Raw genomic sequence first — 15,892 nt, forward strand, 5'->3', positions numbered from 1 at the left:
GGGAAAAGTCAACGGCATTCATTTCAACTCAGATTGCCTTCAAAACCGACCAGTTCGAAATGTGCAAATGTTAGTAAGTGCGAAACCGAAGCGCACAAAGGGCCGTGTGCGGACTGCAGTGCGGGCTGAGACAGCGGCTCATAGGTGGCTGTCAGGTTCGTTGTAGGGCCGCCACTGCAGGCGCAAAGTTCTGTTGCGGCAGGGGCAAGGGGGGAGATTGTTTTCCTCTTTTGGGCTTACAAATTCGAGCCTCCCGCCCGCCAACCCCACCTTGTCTTATCTCAGGTCACTGCTTTTTTTCCTTCTTTTTTCTTGACAAGCTTTTCATTTGTTCCCATTCCATCCAACCCAATTTCGACATCCAAATTAATAAAAATGCCATTCCGTCATGATTCAGGATGAATGGCGCAAGAGGACCAAGATCTTCCATTTGTCATATACCGACTCTGCACCCACCCAAAAGACCCAATTAATGGAGACAACGATGGAATTAGGTTTGTGGGAGGTCTGCAAACGGCCAATGGCTAGGAGATAACCGGCCTTTTCGGACTTATTGGAGGCTTTTCATTGGTCAGATTCCTGCTTGGGCACAGACCACATCAGAGACACAACCTTCCCTTCGAATAACATCTGAGACGAGCAGGTTGCGCATGCATTATCTACACTACTGTAGTGTACACTATGAACAGGTAGGTGTAGGTACTGCTGCCGTGGGTTGATCTGACGGTGATATCCATTTGCTGCATTCAGCAGTAGACACATGGTTGTTGTTTTTTTTCTTTTTTCTTTTTTGGGTCTATCGGGCAACCCCCTTCCCTGTATCACCAATCCGCGCCATCCAGAGCCACCCATCATTTCCTAATCCAGGTGGAGATCAATCTTTGAGTCTCTCCGTGATGACAATTACAAAATGTTCGAGAACTCTCAACGACCTTTTTGGATGTAGTGTAACATGGGAGAGGGCATCCGATATATACTTGACATGTTGTCCTATCCTTCTTGGTCACTTGGATCAAGCACCACTCGACGGTTGACGGCTCGCAGCAGACGGACTGGACATTCGGTGTTGACTTACATCGATTGGAGAGGCTGGTGGTGCTTGCATAGTACTATCTCAGTAGTACTTAGTACGGGACCACGGCAATATCTGCACTGTTGAAGAAGCAAACTAACATTTCATCGACCCACCCATTTGAGGAAAAAAGACTGACAGTCCAGGTCCCCCCAGGGCCCCCCTCCATCCTTGAAAGTGCCGGCTGTTTTACCGTCTTTTCAGCCCTTTTGTTCCTTCTTCTTTTTCCCCTTTTCGGATTTCCCATCTTGGGGGCCCTTTGATTGGTCGCCACTGGGATCGACAACCAACACATAAGGCAGGCACACACTGCTTGTTGGTGAATGGAACTTTCCGTCTTGACACAACTCAGTCGGAGATAAAGTAAGACTCGATCCTTCCTGCCTTTTCTCCGTCCAGTCCCTGACACGACATGGGACATTTTTGCTGACAGACTGCAGTCATTCCTTCCCAGGAAGCAAAAGTTCTTTGCTTCTTTTTTATTTCTATTTTCCAACCCTAATCAACCCATTTTCTCACCGACACACACACACAACATCACAGACAACTGAAGTGTGCAACACCAAACGCAGGATCAAGTGGAATCTTCCACAAAACATACCGGCCCATCATGCTCGGCCATCAGTCCGAGGAGGCCTACCGGCGAAGCGCTGCCAACACGGTTCCCAACGAACTCCACCACCGGGCAAGTCGTGACGATGATGAGAAGCCCGACGAGACAAACCCAGAACTCAGCACCTCGTCGATATCCCACCATGGCGATGGCGATGGCGACGGCGCCTGGGGAGAGCGCGATGTCGGCGGGCCTGTCGACAGGGAGGCTGCCATGCAGGAATTCCAAGAGCTGCAACTAGGTCTTTCACGCTTGAGCAGGGAGAGATCGACAGCATCAAGACCATCTTCACGCCCGGCTTCGAGGGCCTCTCGCGCCTCTCGCGCCACCAGTGGAGGGAGACCAGATGGCCTGTTCAAGCGCCTGTCAGTTGCCGTGAGCAACGCCATGGGCGATGGCAAACCCCAGGACCAGGAGGATTCCGACGACGAAGGCGATAACGGAGACGTTTCGTCCAGCGAGCGTAACAGCGGCGACGACTTTCACCTCGAGCAGTTCATGCGTGATGGCCATCTCGAGAAGCGCAACGAAGCCGGCGAGTCCACCAAAAAGGTCGGCGTCGTCTTCAAGAACCTCACCGTCAAGGGCGTCAGCACCGGCGCCACCTTTGTCCGAACCCTTCCCGAAGCCATCCTGGGCACCTTTGGCCCTGATCTCTACCGCATTATCGGCAACTACATCCCCGCATTGCGCTTCGGCCGCCAGCCCGAGCTTCGCACGCTTCTCCACAACTTCACTGGTGTCGTCCGCCATGGAGAGATCATGCTCGTCCTTGGTCGTCCAGGCAGCGGCTGCAGCACCTTCCTCAAGGTGGCCGCCAACAACCGCGGAGATTACGCTGCTGTCGAGGGTGAAGTCCACTACGGTGGTATCTCCGCCGAAGAAGTAGCCAAAAAGTACCGCGGCGAAGTCGTGTACAATGGCGAAGACGACATCCATCTGCCCACCCTCACCGTCGAGCAAACACTCAAGTTCTCCCTCTACAACAAGACCAAGAAGCGCCTGCGCGGCGACATGGAGCTTATCATCACCGCTCTGCTCAAGATGTTCGCCATGTCGCATACCCGCCACACCATCGTCGGTGACGCCTACGTTCGCGGCGTGTCAGGCGGTGAGCGCAAGCGTGTCTCTATCCAGGAGTCGCTGGCCACCAAGTCGTCTGTCGTCTGTTGGGATAACTCTACCCGTGGTCTCGATGCTTCTTCGGCCCTCGACTATGCCCGCTCCCTGCGCATCATGACTGACGTCAGTGACCGCACCACCATCACCACGCTGTACCAAGCCGGCGAGGGTATCTACGAGCTGATGGACAAGGTCCTTGTCATTGACGAGGGCAGGATGCTCTACCAGGGTCCGGCGTCCAAAGCCAGACAGTACTTTATCGATCTCGGTTTCCACGCGCCGCCTCGCCAAACCACCCCCGACTTTTTGACCTCCATCTGTGACCCCAACTCTCGCCAGTTCCGTCCCGGCTGGAAAGACCGCTGCCCCAAAACGGCTGAAGAACTCGAAAAGGCTTTCCTCGCCAGCGAAGCTTACCAAGACGTCCTCGCCGACGTTCGCGACTACGAAGCCTACCTCCAAGAAACCAACCACGCCGACACCCATGCCTTCAAGGAGTCTGTCGTGTCGCAAAAGTCCCGCCGTGTCTCCAAAGAGTCCAACTACACCGTCTCTTTCTTCAAGCAAGTCGCCGCCTGCACGCGCCGCGAGGCCTGGCTGGCTTGGGGCGACAAGCAGGAACTGCGGACCAAGTTCTTCATCATCATTGGCTGCGCTCTGGTAGTCAGCTCTCTGTTCTACGATTCCCCCTTGGATACTTCGGGCGCTTTCATGAGAGGCGGTACCACCTTCTACAGCATCATCTTCCTCGGCTGGCTCCAGATGGGAGAGCTGATGAAGGCTGTTAGTGGAAGAGCGGTGGTGGAAAGGCACAAGGCGTATGCTTTTTACCGACCATCGGCTGTTAATCTCGCTCGCGCCATCCTCGATTTCCCCTTGCTGCTCATCCAGGTCATCGTCTTCAGCTTGATTGTCTACTTCATGACGGGGCTGGACCGCGACCCGGGCAAGTTCTTCACCTACGTCCTCTTGATCTTCACGACCACGTACTGTCTGACCGCCCTGTATCGCATGTTTGCCGCTCTAAGTCCCACCATCGACGACGCAGTGCGGTTTGCCGGGCTGGCTCTCAACCTGATCGTCATGTTCTGTGGCTACGTCATAGCCAAGCCCGTTATGCTCGGCCAGAAGATCTGGTTCGGCTGGTTGTACTATGTCAGTCCTGTCGGCTACTCGTTCGAGGCCGTCTTGACCAATGACTTCCACGGAAGGCAGATGCAGTGCTCGCCGGGTATGTTGGTGCCCCAGGGCCCTGGCGTCCAGCAGCAGAATCAGGGATGTACGCTGCCGGGTGGTATGCCAGGGGATGACACGGTGAACGGTGATGCTTATCTCGCCCAGCAGTTCCAGTACACGAGGGGACACTTGTGGAGGAACTGGGCCGTCATCATTGCCTTCTCTGTACTCTATCTGCTGGTTACCGTGTTGGCGACTGAGAAGCTGTCCTTTGTTGGCGGTGGCGGCGGCGCGCTGGTGTTCAAGAAGACTTCCAAGGCCAAAAAGAACTTGACTCTCGGCAACCAAGGCCAGCACGACGAAGAAAAGGGCAGCTCGAGAGGCTCCTCTACAGACGACATCGGCAAGAAAACCCCTCAAGGCCCATCTCGCAAGGAGATGGATGGCACTATCGAAAAGTCCCAGAAGGTCTTCACCTGGGAGAATGTCACGTACACCGTCCCCACGCCCCAAGGCCCCAAGCGCTTGTTGAATAACGTCACTGGCTACGTCAAACCAGGCGTCATGGTCGCGTTGATGGGTGCCTCGGGAGCCGGCAAGACGACCCTTCTCAACACGTTGTCTCAGCGCCAAACCGTTGGTGTCGTCACTGGCGATATGCTCGTTGACAGCAAGCCCCTCGGAACCGAATTTCAGCGCAGCACCGGCTTTGTCGAGCAAATGGACCTGCACGATGAGTCCACCACCATCCGTGAAGCCCTCGAATTCTCGGCCCTCTTGCGCCAATCCCGCGACACTCCCCGGGCCGAAAAGCTTGCATACGTGGATAGCATCATCAACCTCCTTGAGCTGGAAGAGATCCAAGACGCCATCATTGCTTCCCTAGGAGTCGAGCAGAAGAAGCGGTTGACCATTGGTGTTGAGCTGGCCGCCAAGCCTTCGCTCTTGCTGTTCCTTGACGAGCCCACCAGTGGCTTGGATTCGCAGTCGGCCATGTCCATCGTCCGCTTCCTGAGAAAGTTGTGTGCGGCTGGGCAGGCCATCATTTGCACCATCCATCAGCCCAGTTCCGATCTGATCCAGGAGTTTGACAAGATCCTGGCCCTGAACCCTGGCGGCAATGTCTTCTACTTTGGTCCCGTTGGCGAAAACGGCTCTTCGGTCGTCAACTACTTTGCCGCTCGGGGTGTCGAGTGTCCGCCGGGCAAGAACGTGGCCGAGTTCCTCCTCGAGACCGCCGCGAAGCCGCACAAACGAAAGGGTGAGGACGGGAAGAGCAGGAGGATTGTTTGGGCGACGGAGTGGAAGGAGAGTGAAGAGTACCGTCAAGTCCTTACCGAGATCAGCCAGATCAAGAAAGCCCGGGCCTTGGCCAACCAACTCACCCTCGCCAACGACCAAGCTCAGCCTGTCCAGCACGAGTTCGCAGCGCCCATTCCCACGCAGGCCTGGCTCCTTACCAAGCGCATGTTCATCCGCCAATGGCGCGACCCCTCGTACCTCTACGGCCGTCTTTTCATCTGCTTGATCATGGGCATCTTCAACGGCTTCACCTACTGGAAGATTTCGTCTCCACACTATTCCCGCCCGCTCTCCCTCACCGACCTCCAAAACACCCTCTTCACGGCCTTCCTGATCATCATGATCCCCAGCACCGTCCTCAACGCCGTCCTGCCCAAGTTCTACATGTCCCGCTCTCTTTGGGAAGCGCGCGAGCACCCGTCCCGCATCTACGGCTGGGTGGCCTATTGCACGGCTGAGATTCTCTCGGAGATCCCTGGCTCGGTCGTGGCTGGCACCATTTACTTTTTGGCATGGTATCTCCCTACCGGCTTGCCCCGCGGTGCTGGCTCCACCGAGTCAGAGTCAGCAGTCTACGTCTGGCTGATGAGCGTCGCCTTCATGGTCTTCATTGCTAGCTGGGGCCAGTGGATTTGCGCTTTTGCTCCCTCTTTCACCGTCATCACCAACGTGTTGCCGTTCTTCCTTGTCATCTTTTCGCTGTTCAACGGCGTCGTGGTGCCGTGGGCACAGATGAACGTTGCGTGGAAGTGGTGGTTGTACTACATCAACCCGGCGACGTACTGGATCGGCGGCAACATGGCTGCCGTCCTGAGAGGACAGACTGTCCACTGCACTAATAACGAGATGGCTGTGTTCCGCCCGCCGGTGGGAGAGTCGTGCCAGAGCTTTGCGGGCACTTGGCTGTCTGATGTGGGCAAGGGGTACTTGACGACAATAGGAGTTGGTAATGATGGCGGGTTTGAGTGTGGGTATTGTCCGTATGCGGACGGGGAGGAGTACCTGGCCAGTCTGAATGTGAAGTCGAGCCAGATGTGGAGGAACTTTGGTATCTTTGCGGCGTTTTGTGTCTCTAACTGGGCGTGAGTATTCCCTTTTTTCCCTTGGCAATTGTTGAAACAGAAGTGCTAACAAAGTGATGAACAGGCTCGTTTACTTCTTCATCTACACTGTCAGAGTCAAAGGGTGGTCATTCGGTTTCGGCTTTGTGACAAGCGTTGTGGGGGCGGTGATTAGCACTGTGAAGGAGAGTGTGGAGGGTCTGTTTGGGAAGAAGGAGGAGAAGGAAGAAAAGAAGTGAGTAGGTAATGGATGTATGAGATGACGGACATGTGCGTGATGTTGGGTTGGGTTGGTTTCTTACTTTGGTTGCGCATTTGGCGTCATGTTGGGGATATCGGACGTGGAAGGCATGGATATGGATGGGATGGAAGAAAGTTGTGATACCTCTCTCGTAGTTAGTTAGACTTGATGTTTTTGGAGGAAGATGATAGATAATATCTTATGTAATGAACTCTTTATGATATTCTTCGTATCTTTGGTTCGTTCGCCTCTTTGCTTTTGATTCTTTAGTTCGTGATGTACTGGAATCCAATGTCTTTTTCAGTCTTGGCCTTGGTCGATTCGTACCTGGAAATCCGATGAACGGACAACGGGCAATGCTGCGGGATACCGAAAGCGGAAAACTGTTTACATCGTGCTGCTGTATGACGGGAAGCGCTGTGACTGGCGAACCTTCCGTCTTTCAGGCACTCGGACCGTTAATTGGGGCTGCCCGATGACGTAGGCATGTCGTACCTTGGAAATGACGTCGTTTCGAAGAAGGAGGACGGATTCGTTTGGTTTCCCCTTTTATATCGTTCAGTTGCTCCTCTGATTCCAAGAGACAAGCAACAGTCAGAAAGTGATCATCCAACCCAACCCAACCCAACCCAACCACGCGAATTACCCAAAATGGTCGGCACGCACAACCTCCAGGCTTCCAAGCTCTTCAACGTCGATGGCTGGGCCTGTCTCGTCACGGGCGGCGGCACCGGCATCGGTCTGATGAACGCCCAAGCGCTTGCTGCCAACGGCGCTCGCGTGTACATTACCGGGCGGCGGTATGGGGTTCTTGTGAATGCGGCCAAGGAACATAGTCCCAAGGAGGGAAATGGCAAGATTATTCCGTGAGTCCAGTCGCTTCCTCTCCTCGCAGACTTGCCAAGGAAAAAAACACCCCCCTAACAAATCCATGTGTCTAGCATCGGCCCCTGCGACGTCACCAACAAAGAGTCACTTGAATCCCTCGTCCACAAGTTCTCGTCGCTCGAACCGCATCTCAACCTGCTTGTCTGCAACGCCGGCATCTCGGGCCCCAAAGCCGACCCGTCCGTCTCCTCGTCGGCCAAGGACATTGCCCACGAACTCTGGACCAAGGAAAACTTTTCCGACTGGTCGTCCGTCTTCACCACCAACGTTTCGTCCGTCTATTTTACTACCATCGCCTTCTTGCCGCTGCTCCAAGCCTGCAGTGCCGCCCACCCCGAGGGCCACAACCACATGGCGGGCAACGTGATCGTCATCAGCTCCATGTCGGGCATCATGCGCAACGCGCAGAAACATTTTGCCTATAATGCGTCCAAGGGGGCGACGGTGCACTTGACCAAGCTGATGTCGACCGAGTTTGAGAAGACGGGTGTGCGGGTGAACTCGATTGCGCCCGGGTATTTCCCGAGCGAGATGACGACGGGGGACAGCGATGAGAAGAATAAGAGCGAGTTGTCGGATGACAAGGTCAAGGGACACGGACACAAGGTGCCGGCGCAGAGGGCGGGGCATGATGAGGAGATGGCCATGGCGGTGCTGTTCTTGGCCAAGGACCGCTATGTCAACGGGAGTGTGATTTGTGTGGATGGCGGTGTTTTGGGGGTTGTGCCTGGTAACTGAGGCGGAATATTCTAGGAGAGGAGGAAGAAGGAAACGATAACAGCAGCATATCGATGGCGTTCGGAGTTTGGCCTGCAAGCAATGATGATGACGCAGGGTTATACAATTACAGGAAACAATTGATTACATGGAGATATTACGCTTGCTGGGTCCTTACTATGGTGGTCTCTGCGGATCAGAAGAATAAAATCAATACGTCTCACTTTCACAAAAGTGTAACAGGGAGTACAATGGTGTGAAAACATGTTAACCAGAGACACTTGAGTTTTCTTTCACTTCGGAAATACTTGGAAGCTAGGTGCAAGGACCGAACAAAGATGCTTGGATCTAATATACGGACCGTAATGTGTTCTGTTTACTTGTACGCCCATCGCCTACTAAAATCATGCATGCTATGGCAACGGGCGCTAACAATTTCTCTTTAGCCGCTATGGTATTTCTTGGCAGCGAACTGGTGAGGGGCTTTGGCTTCCAGCGGCATGGGATTTTGACCAAAACACCAAATTACCTCTACTGAACAACAACACGAAGCATGGCTAGAAGACGCCAGGTCAACACTGATCGACGCTTTGATTGCTAACCTAGGCATCACATGCAGGATACAAAGAGACAAAAACTGAAAAAAGTCAAACACCGACCGACGCCGACCACGATGCTATCCCAACCACCACCCTATGCAACAAGCAACATTCCGAACCGATGACCATGACTCCCCCGTCTAAACCCCAGGCAGAGTCACGAGACCAGTATACGACCCCTCGTCGCGATGCACAACCGTCTTCTTGCCCGTCTCGACATCGACCGCATACACGCTCCCACCCAAGTCGCACACAAAGATCTGCTTCCTGGCCAGATCCAACTTGAGACCAATCGGCTCATGGAACCGTCTCGCCAGAATCTTGACCTCCTTCTTCTCGCCCTCGCCCTCTCCCGAGACCTTGGCGCAGTTCAGCGAGCAACCGCGCGGGTGCTCACCGCGATCAGTCCAGTACAGCACCCCCGTCTCGCTCTCCATCTCGAGATCAATCGGCTCAGGCAGCTTGTCGAACACAACCTCGATATCGGAGCGGTTCGAAGCAGTCTCGCCGGCAGAGAGGAAATCATAATCCATGTTGGCGCGGAAGATGCGACCGAGGTTGGACTTGGCAGGACCCTTTTGCGTCCAGTAGAACTTGCGCTGCTTAAGGTCGACGGTGATGCCGACGCACCAGTCCATCAAGTCACCGACACCGCCGGGGTTTTGCACGAGGACTTCGTGCTCGCTGCCGTCGACGTTGCACCGGTGCACGGAGCAGCCCTCGCGGTCGCAAAAGTAGAGCTTCTCGATGCCTGACTCCTGGTCCTTGACGAGCACGAGCTGCTTGGGCGTTGTGAGGATGCCGTCGCCCAAGAGGACCTTTTTGTCGGTGCCGTCGAGGGTGGCGGACATGAGCGAGCCGTCCTTGGCGTTCACGTCGGCGCCCATGTTGGTCCAGTACATGCGGTTGGCGGACGGGTCGACGTCGATGCCGTCGGGGAGCGGGAGGCCGGTGACGAGGGCCTTGGGCGGCTGGTTGGGTGCGTCGAGGCGGAGGATCTTGCCGTTGGTGGAAATGCCGGCGAGGGACGGGTAGGCGGGGGAATTGGCGCCGAGACCAACGTCGAGGACGAAGATGGGCGGCATCTGCTTCCCCGCGGTGGTGGTGCCAGTGGCGGCGGCGGCAACGGTGGAGGGAGGGTAGAGACCACCCTGCTCGGGCGTCTTGAGACCGAGCTTGCCCTGGGTGATGTAGTGGTTGCGGAGCCAGTCAACGGTCAGGGACCCGTCGAGTTTGCGCTCGTTGATGTAGTTGTCCTCGATGAAAGCGACGGTGTCAAGGCCAACGCGGTCCATCATTTGACAGGGGACGACGGAGGTCTGGAACATGTGAGCCCAGAGGGCGTCAATTTCGGCGGCGTCCGAGACTCCCTCGGCGAGGGTGGTGAGGACTTCGCGCTTGACCGCAGCCCAAATGCGGTTGAAGATGAAGCTGGCAAGTGTCAGTGGTGCCATGTGCTTGAGAAGTCCAAGTGCATCATCGGGGATGACTTTACTCACCCAGTAGACTCTTTCCTTGCCGTCGCTGGGAGCATGCCGCACAGCCTGAGCACGTCGCTCAAGAACGGAAAGATCTCTTGATGGGTATACCCATCCGTCATCAACTCCACCGTCCTCACCATCGGCGGCATTGTGTAGTGCACATTGCACACCATCTTTCTCCTCTCGTCGCTGACCAGGTCCAGCATCAACCCGCTCCTGAAACTGCTCGAGTTGGATCCCAGGATACAGTCCTTGGGCGCGTACTTGTCCAGCTGCCCAAAGGTATCAATCTTGAGCTCGATCTTCTCCGGCACCGCCTCGATGACGAGCCATGCGTCCTTCACCGCCGTCTCGATGTCTGCCGACGCCGTGTAGGTGCCGTACGGAGCGGGCTCGCCGTTGGGGCAGAAGGTGGTGTAGAATTCCTTGTTCTCGTCAATGTACTTGAGGGCGTCCTCACGCGCTTGAGGAGAGGGATCCCGGATGTGCACATTGAAACCGCCGGCGACGAAGGAGCAGGCTATGCGGCGGCCGAGGACACCACCGCCCAGGATGGTGACGGGGCGGGAGCCGATATAGGGGGCTGACCAGACCATGTTGGATATGTGTTTGCAGTCGGGTATCAAGTGTGGTCGTTTTACGGTAAGGTGGTAGGTAAAAGGTGAAAGATGCGATGAATGGACAATGGTTTCTAGACAGAATGAATGATGAAGGAATATGCTAACAACGCTCCAACATGGTCAAAACATGGCAGATATATACAAAGTGAATTCAGACCAATGTCTCCAGAATCCGGGTATAGTTGCCATGGAAAATAGCACCCATCAATCACGAGTTCTCGCGGCACCGACCAAGCCGTGTGCATGGAAACTTTGAAGACTGGCTTGGCCGTCCCGAGAACTCCGTCGGCCATGATCTTGGTTGTTGGTGACCGGGTGGTGGTAAATCGTGATAAGGGGCACGGGAAGGTCCGGTACGAAAATGGGCAATGCGAGGATAATTCAAGGGAGATCCCATTGATGATCGATATCATGGATGGTACATGTATGTTAGGTAGTTAGTATGGGATGTTATGGGATGGGATACAAGGGAAAGGAAGGGGAGCATGGCCGGCCGAAGCTCGGACGAGGAAATCCCGGCGTGAGCAGCTTGTTTCACGAGTTCAAGACCCAATCGGAGGGCACGGCGGCTGGGCTGTCAAGCCTGCCATCCACTTCAGCAGTTCTCGTCCTAAGAAAAGATGTCCCGGAATAGGTACATACCAACAAGAGGGTCCGGTCTTGAGTTTCAAGATGCGATGAACTCTGAGTCTGTGCTTTGGAGAACACATGGGAGAAATCAGAGAGAAATGGCTAGAAGGCCCAATCAGGAGAACGGGATCTGAGAGCTCAATGCAAGGAAATAACGAAACCAGATCGGACCGACAGGCTGGGACACGATTCTGGAGATGCCGGGATGAGCGTCAAGGCTGAAGACCGTCGAGGCCACGTGCGTCGATGTTGGTGGTTGCGACCGACCAAACCCGTTAATACTGGTGCATAATTCTCCTAGTGCCCCCTAATTTCCGTGCCCGATCAGCCAGCCTCGACGGCCAGACCGATATTCAAAGTCCAAGTTTTCTACAACCAACCATCTTTCAAGGATCTCGCTTCATGCGAAAGCTGGCCGCTCGTTTGTCGTCTTGAACTTGGAAGGTGGTTTTGTTGTGTTCCGAGCGTGCCGATGGGATTTGACTTGATGGATCCATATATTCTTTTGTGCATGTAGGGGTGAAACTCGCTGCCGTATCGGAGTAAGGGGATTTAACACCGTGGACGGTGTACTGCGTAGTAGCTCGGCTTTACCAACGGCCAACGGGTAACTAACGGTCAACAACCTGGCTTAGTGGGCGTGTATACATAGTTGGAATGGCTGTGCAGGGGTCAATGACGAAACTACCTAGGTAGCCCAGACAAATACATCGACGTCATAAAAGTGATCGAATCTTGCACGGTCCCCAGAGACTTTGTGGGCTGATGATGGAGCCGGCGAGCAGGGACAGGCCTTTGTCTGAATGTCAGGGGCATCATGTTTCCATATGCCTCATTTGTGGAGTCGGGCCAAGAAAGGAATTCTTCGAAGTATCGACCATGCCCACCCGATGTTCTTTCGATGAATGTTTGTTCCAGGCGGACAGCAGTCTGGAACGCTGGTGTTAGTGGGCTTGGCGACGGTAGCGTCCAGTGCCTGGCATCGGACATTTTTCGTTCTAGGCATGGGATTTCTTTAGTGCCGGTAAGTAGTTCCCCTCCTTGATGATGTTGTTCCCGAACGTAGAGGTAGTGGAGGTGGAGACGAGTTGAAGATCGTTTTCTTCGGTGATCAATGTTTGCGTAGGTAGTTGTAGACTTTTTGGGTTGACGAGATACCAATTTTACAAGACATTTCAGATTTGAGTGAACTCTTGATTTGAGACATGTGGAAGGGACAGGATGTTCAAGGGGTTATCTACAGCCTTTTCAGAACTTCCAGAAAAACCCTCGGTAAGTCCATCAAACATGAACAAAACACAACAATCACGAACACCCAAGAGGCACAATCAATGATTTAAATGATTGTTGATAACTATGACACGGAAAGGAAGAAGTCTTTATATCGAGAACAATAGGTACCGTAGCGGAAAAATCAAGAAGTTGGGTAGCCTACTTGAAGGCTAGAAGTCTACCTATATCAAGTAGCCTACCTAATCTGAGTAGGCGACTTGAAATTCAGGACTTCTGATTAGCCAGATCTACGGTGCGCTATCAGGTCCACTAGAAGAGCTGCTAGGAAAAAAAAAAAAATAAGTTAAGCAAATAGCTATAGAGTTACTCCTTCTACAAAGTACCTACCTATATAAATAAAATTAGGGGATCTTTTTGTCAATCAATTGGGCTAGTGGCTCAATGGTTCTTATCGTTACTCTCTTTCTTCATATTACTAGTTTAATCCTACTGGTGGTTATCTTTTTTTACGCGAAAAGTTTCGTAGGAATAAATACTTTTATCCGGATTTCGAAGTTAAGGACTACCAAGAGGTGCACTAGAAGATCACTATAGTAGCTACTACCAACGACCCTTATAAAGACCTTCTAGAAGGTCCTTATAGGGGTCATTCGCTTTTATTATTTTATACCCAAATTCGGCCAATTAGAGGTCTTGATTTTCAAGTAGCCTACTTATCAAAAGTAGGCTACTTACCAAAAGAGTGCTCGGAAACCAGAGGAGGCGACTAACCCCCCAAGTGGCCTACCTGCCTTGCCTATATTTCCACTGCGGTACCAATATCCTAGGTATCTGCATCCAAATCATATAACCCCTTTTGCTACCTCTACCTGAAGAACCTTGATCGCAAACCCTGTAAATGCAGTTACAACAGTGTATTGATGACTGGACCGCCACCACTTCAAGTCATTAAATAACAAACTCTCAAAAGAGATTCACCAGAAAAAGACCCCCGTGCATACACACCCCAGACTTAAAATAGAAACACCTGATCGGTAGCCTTGGAAAGCGTACCAGGGGCCGTGAACCCAAGAGAAACCAGATTCTTGCTCATGGCAGCCACCATAGGAGGAGGTCCGCAAAGCAACATCTTGGTGGTATCCGCCGCAGGAGGTAAGAAATCCTTGATCATATCGGCCGTCACGAACCCCCTAAGGCCCGTCCAGTTCTCGTCCGCCTGGCCGAGGACGTACTGCACCGACAGCTTGTCCGGGAACGCCTTGACGAACCCGTCGAGCTCCTCCCTCAGCAGGATATCCGCCTCGGTGTTGTTGGCGTACAGCAGCGAGATCTTGGTCTTGTCGCTCTCGTCCTCGCAGATGGCGCGGATGAGCTGGTACATGGGCGTGATACCCGTGCCGCCGGCAATCATGCCAATCTCCTTGGCGTAACTGTTGGGCACGTACTGCATGGCGCCCTTGGGCCCGCGCATCTCGATCTGGTCGCCGATTTCCATGCGCTCGAGGTGCTTGGTCATGAGGCCCTGGTCGTAGACCTTGATGAGCAGCTCGACGCGGCCGAGGTCCGAGTTGTTGGAGACGGGGGTGTACGAACGCGAGACCGATTTGCCGTCGATGAGCGCGCGAAGGGCGACGTGCTGGCCGGTGGGAAGACCGAGGACGTCGGTGGGGTGGGGGAGGGCGAAGACGAGGTGGTAGACGTTGGGAGACACCAACACCTTGCGCACCAGTTTGAACTTGCGCCAGTCGGCCGGGTCCATCACCTTGACGGGAGGCTTGACGGCAGGACCCGAGGTGGAGTTGGTGGGGATCTTGAGGATGGCCACCTTGCGCTCCTTCTTGGCCGGACGGCTGCGGGGGAAATGGGTGAACTCTTTCTGGGCCTCGAATTTGGAGAGCGCCCAGGTGGTGGCGGCTGTGGTCAGGGAGAGCTCGACGACGGTGGCGATGCCGACGCCCCACCAGAAGAGCTTGGAGGAGCTGCCGTTTTGGGCAAACTTGGAGCGGATAAAGTCGGCGAGCTGGTTGATGGGCTTTTGTGCGGTGGTGACGGCGGCAAGGGCCCATTCGGGGCCGGTCCACCAGCCCTTGGCCAAACCAACGGCGCCAACGCTGGCGATGACGGAGGACATGGCGATGGTCCTCCTGACATTCTTCTTAACCTTGCTGACAGTGGCCTTCTCGACCTTGACAGCGGCCTCCATAGCGACCTTTTCATACGTTGGCCTGAAGATCTCGACCTCTTCAGCATGTTCCTGTAGACGATATTTGGTGAGCGATGAATCAAGGGGCAAGTAAACAAACAAGAAGACCAAAACCTAGGTACCTCTTCCGCCAAATCACCAACGTAGAGCTCTTCTAGGATATCGGTGGCCTCGACAGAGTGTCCGATTTCCACAAACTGCTCGGTCGCATCCGTACCGGCGACCTCACGAAGAATGATGGAGCCACCGGGATGGTCTTCGAGGTATGTTGTGACGTTGTAGACTGAGAAGGTCAGCAAAGGGGTCACCATCTGTGGAAATAAGGGAAAGAGCAAGTCACCTTTGTTGTGAATGACCATCCAGACATCGTCCTTGCTGTTGTGCTTGCGCACGTCGTCCAGAGTAAATGTGGCGGCCATGATTATTTTTTTCTTGGCTCTGATTAATTGCTGGAATCCGGTTATTACAACCTTGTGAATGAGATACCAAGAGTATAACGAGTGTAGTCGGTGTATATAATCCCACAAGCAACAAATAAAGTTGAACCAAGCAAGACTGGAAATACCGGTGTGATGGTCAAAAAGGGGATGTTTGTTCTTGTATACCTCCACGAATGTACAAACCTCAAGGTCGGAACCGGAATTGGATATTCTCGCCCTGGTCGGCGAGATATTCCCGGCGCGCCGTTGCGGAACCGGGTGCCGAACAGAGGGACATGCTAGATGGAGTAGAAGGTGAACCTCCTTCCTCGGTCCCCGTCTCGAAATCTCCACGCCTCCGCCCTATTCTCGACTTGGAAGGTCCATGTAACTTTTTCACTCTTGCTTTTCATGACGGACTGTCACCCTGTGCTGCATTCGTTGACGAGAACAGCAAGTGGTCCACCCTCGATGGATATCTCCGAGTTTCATCGCCCCCCCTTGTCGCAACCCTG

At 53.9% G+C, this 15,892-nt stretch overlaps 5 protein-coding genes across 5 annotated transcripts; 3 read left to right on the forward strand and 2 right to left on the reverse strand.

Moving 5' to 3' along the window:
- Window positions 1-1,431: 1,431 nt before the first annotated feature.
- Window positions 1,432-6,818, forward strand: NCU08056 (ABC drug exporter AtrF). The gene is made up of 2 exons (XM_960094.2): window positions 1,432-6,367; window positions 6,432-6,818. Exons 1-2 carry the CDS (start codon window positions 1,683-1,685, stop codon window positions 6,583-6,585), a joined length of 4,839 nt encoding a protein of 1,612 aa, XP_965187.1. The 5' UTR covers window positions 1,432-1,682; the 3' UTR covers window positions 6,586-6,818.
- A 353-nt stretch (window positions 6,819-7,171) lies between these two features.
- On the forward strand, window positions 7,172-8,416 carry NCU08057 (short chain dehydrogenase/reductase). The gene is made up of 2 exons (XM_960095.2): window positions 7,172-7,453; window positions 7,529-8,416. Exons 1-2 carry the CDS (start codon window positions 7,239-7,241, stop codon window positions 8,211-8,213), a joined length of 900 nt encoding a protein of 299 aa, XP_965188.1. The 5' UTR covers window positions 7,172-7,238; the 3' UTR covers window positions 8,214-8,416.
- A 515-nt stretch (window positions 8,417-8,931) lies between these two features.
- Window positions 8,932-10,868, reverse strand: NCU08058 (3-hydroxyacyl-CoA dehydrogenase; the record flags this gene model as incomplete). Its single annotated transcript, XM_960096.1, has 2 exons — window positions 8,932-10,222; window positions 10,291-10,868. 2 exons carry the CDS (start codon window positions 10,866-10,868, stop codon window positions 8,932-8,934), a joined length of 1,869 nt encoding a protein of 622 aa, XP_965189.1.
- Window positions 10,869-12,339: 1,471 nt separating this feature from the next.
- Window positions 12,340-12,968, forward strand: NCU08059 (hypothetical protein; the record flags this gene model as incomplete). The annotated part of the gene is made up of 4 exons (XM_960097.1): window positions 12,340-12,465; window positions 12,525-12,546; window positions 12,726-12,794; window positions 12,892-12,968. The coding sequence occupies 4 exons, from the start codon at window positions 12,340-12,342 to the stop codon at window positions 12,966-12,968; spliced, it is 294 nt and encodes a 97-aa protein (XP_965190.1).
- A 462-nt stretch (window positions 12,969-13,430) lies between these two features.
- Window positions 13,431-15,712, reverse strand: NCU08060 (cytochrome b5). Its single transcript, XM_960098.2, has 3 exons — window positions 15,299-15,712; window positions 15,081-15,241; window positions 13,431-15,009 (listed from the first exon to the last, which is right to left on the reverse strand). The coding sequence occupies exons 1-3, from the start codon at window positions 15,375-15,377 to the stop codon at window positions 13,768-13,770; spliced, it is 1,482 nt and encodes a 493-aa protein (XP_965191.1). The 5' UTR covers window positions 15,378-15,712; the 3' UTR covers window positions 13,431-13,767.
- Window positions 15,713-15,892: the final 180 nt, after the last annotated feature.

The sequence above is a fragment of the Neurospora crassa genome, linkage group I (genome assembly GCF_000182925.2).
Source record: "Neurospora crassa OR74A linkage group I, whole genome shotgun sequence".
NCBI classification, from domain to species: domain Eukaryota; kingdom Fungi; phylum Ascomycota; class Sordariomycetes; order Sordariales; family Sordariaceae; genus Neurospora; species Neurospora crassa.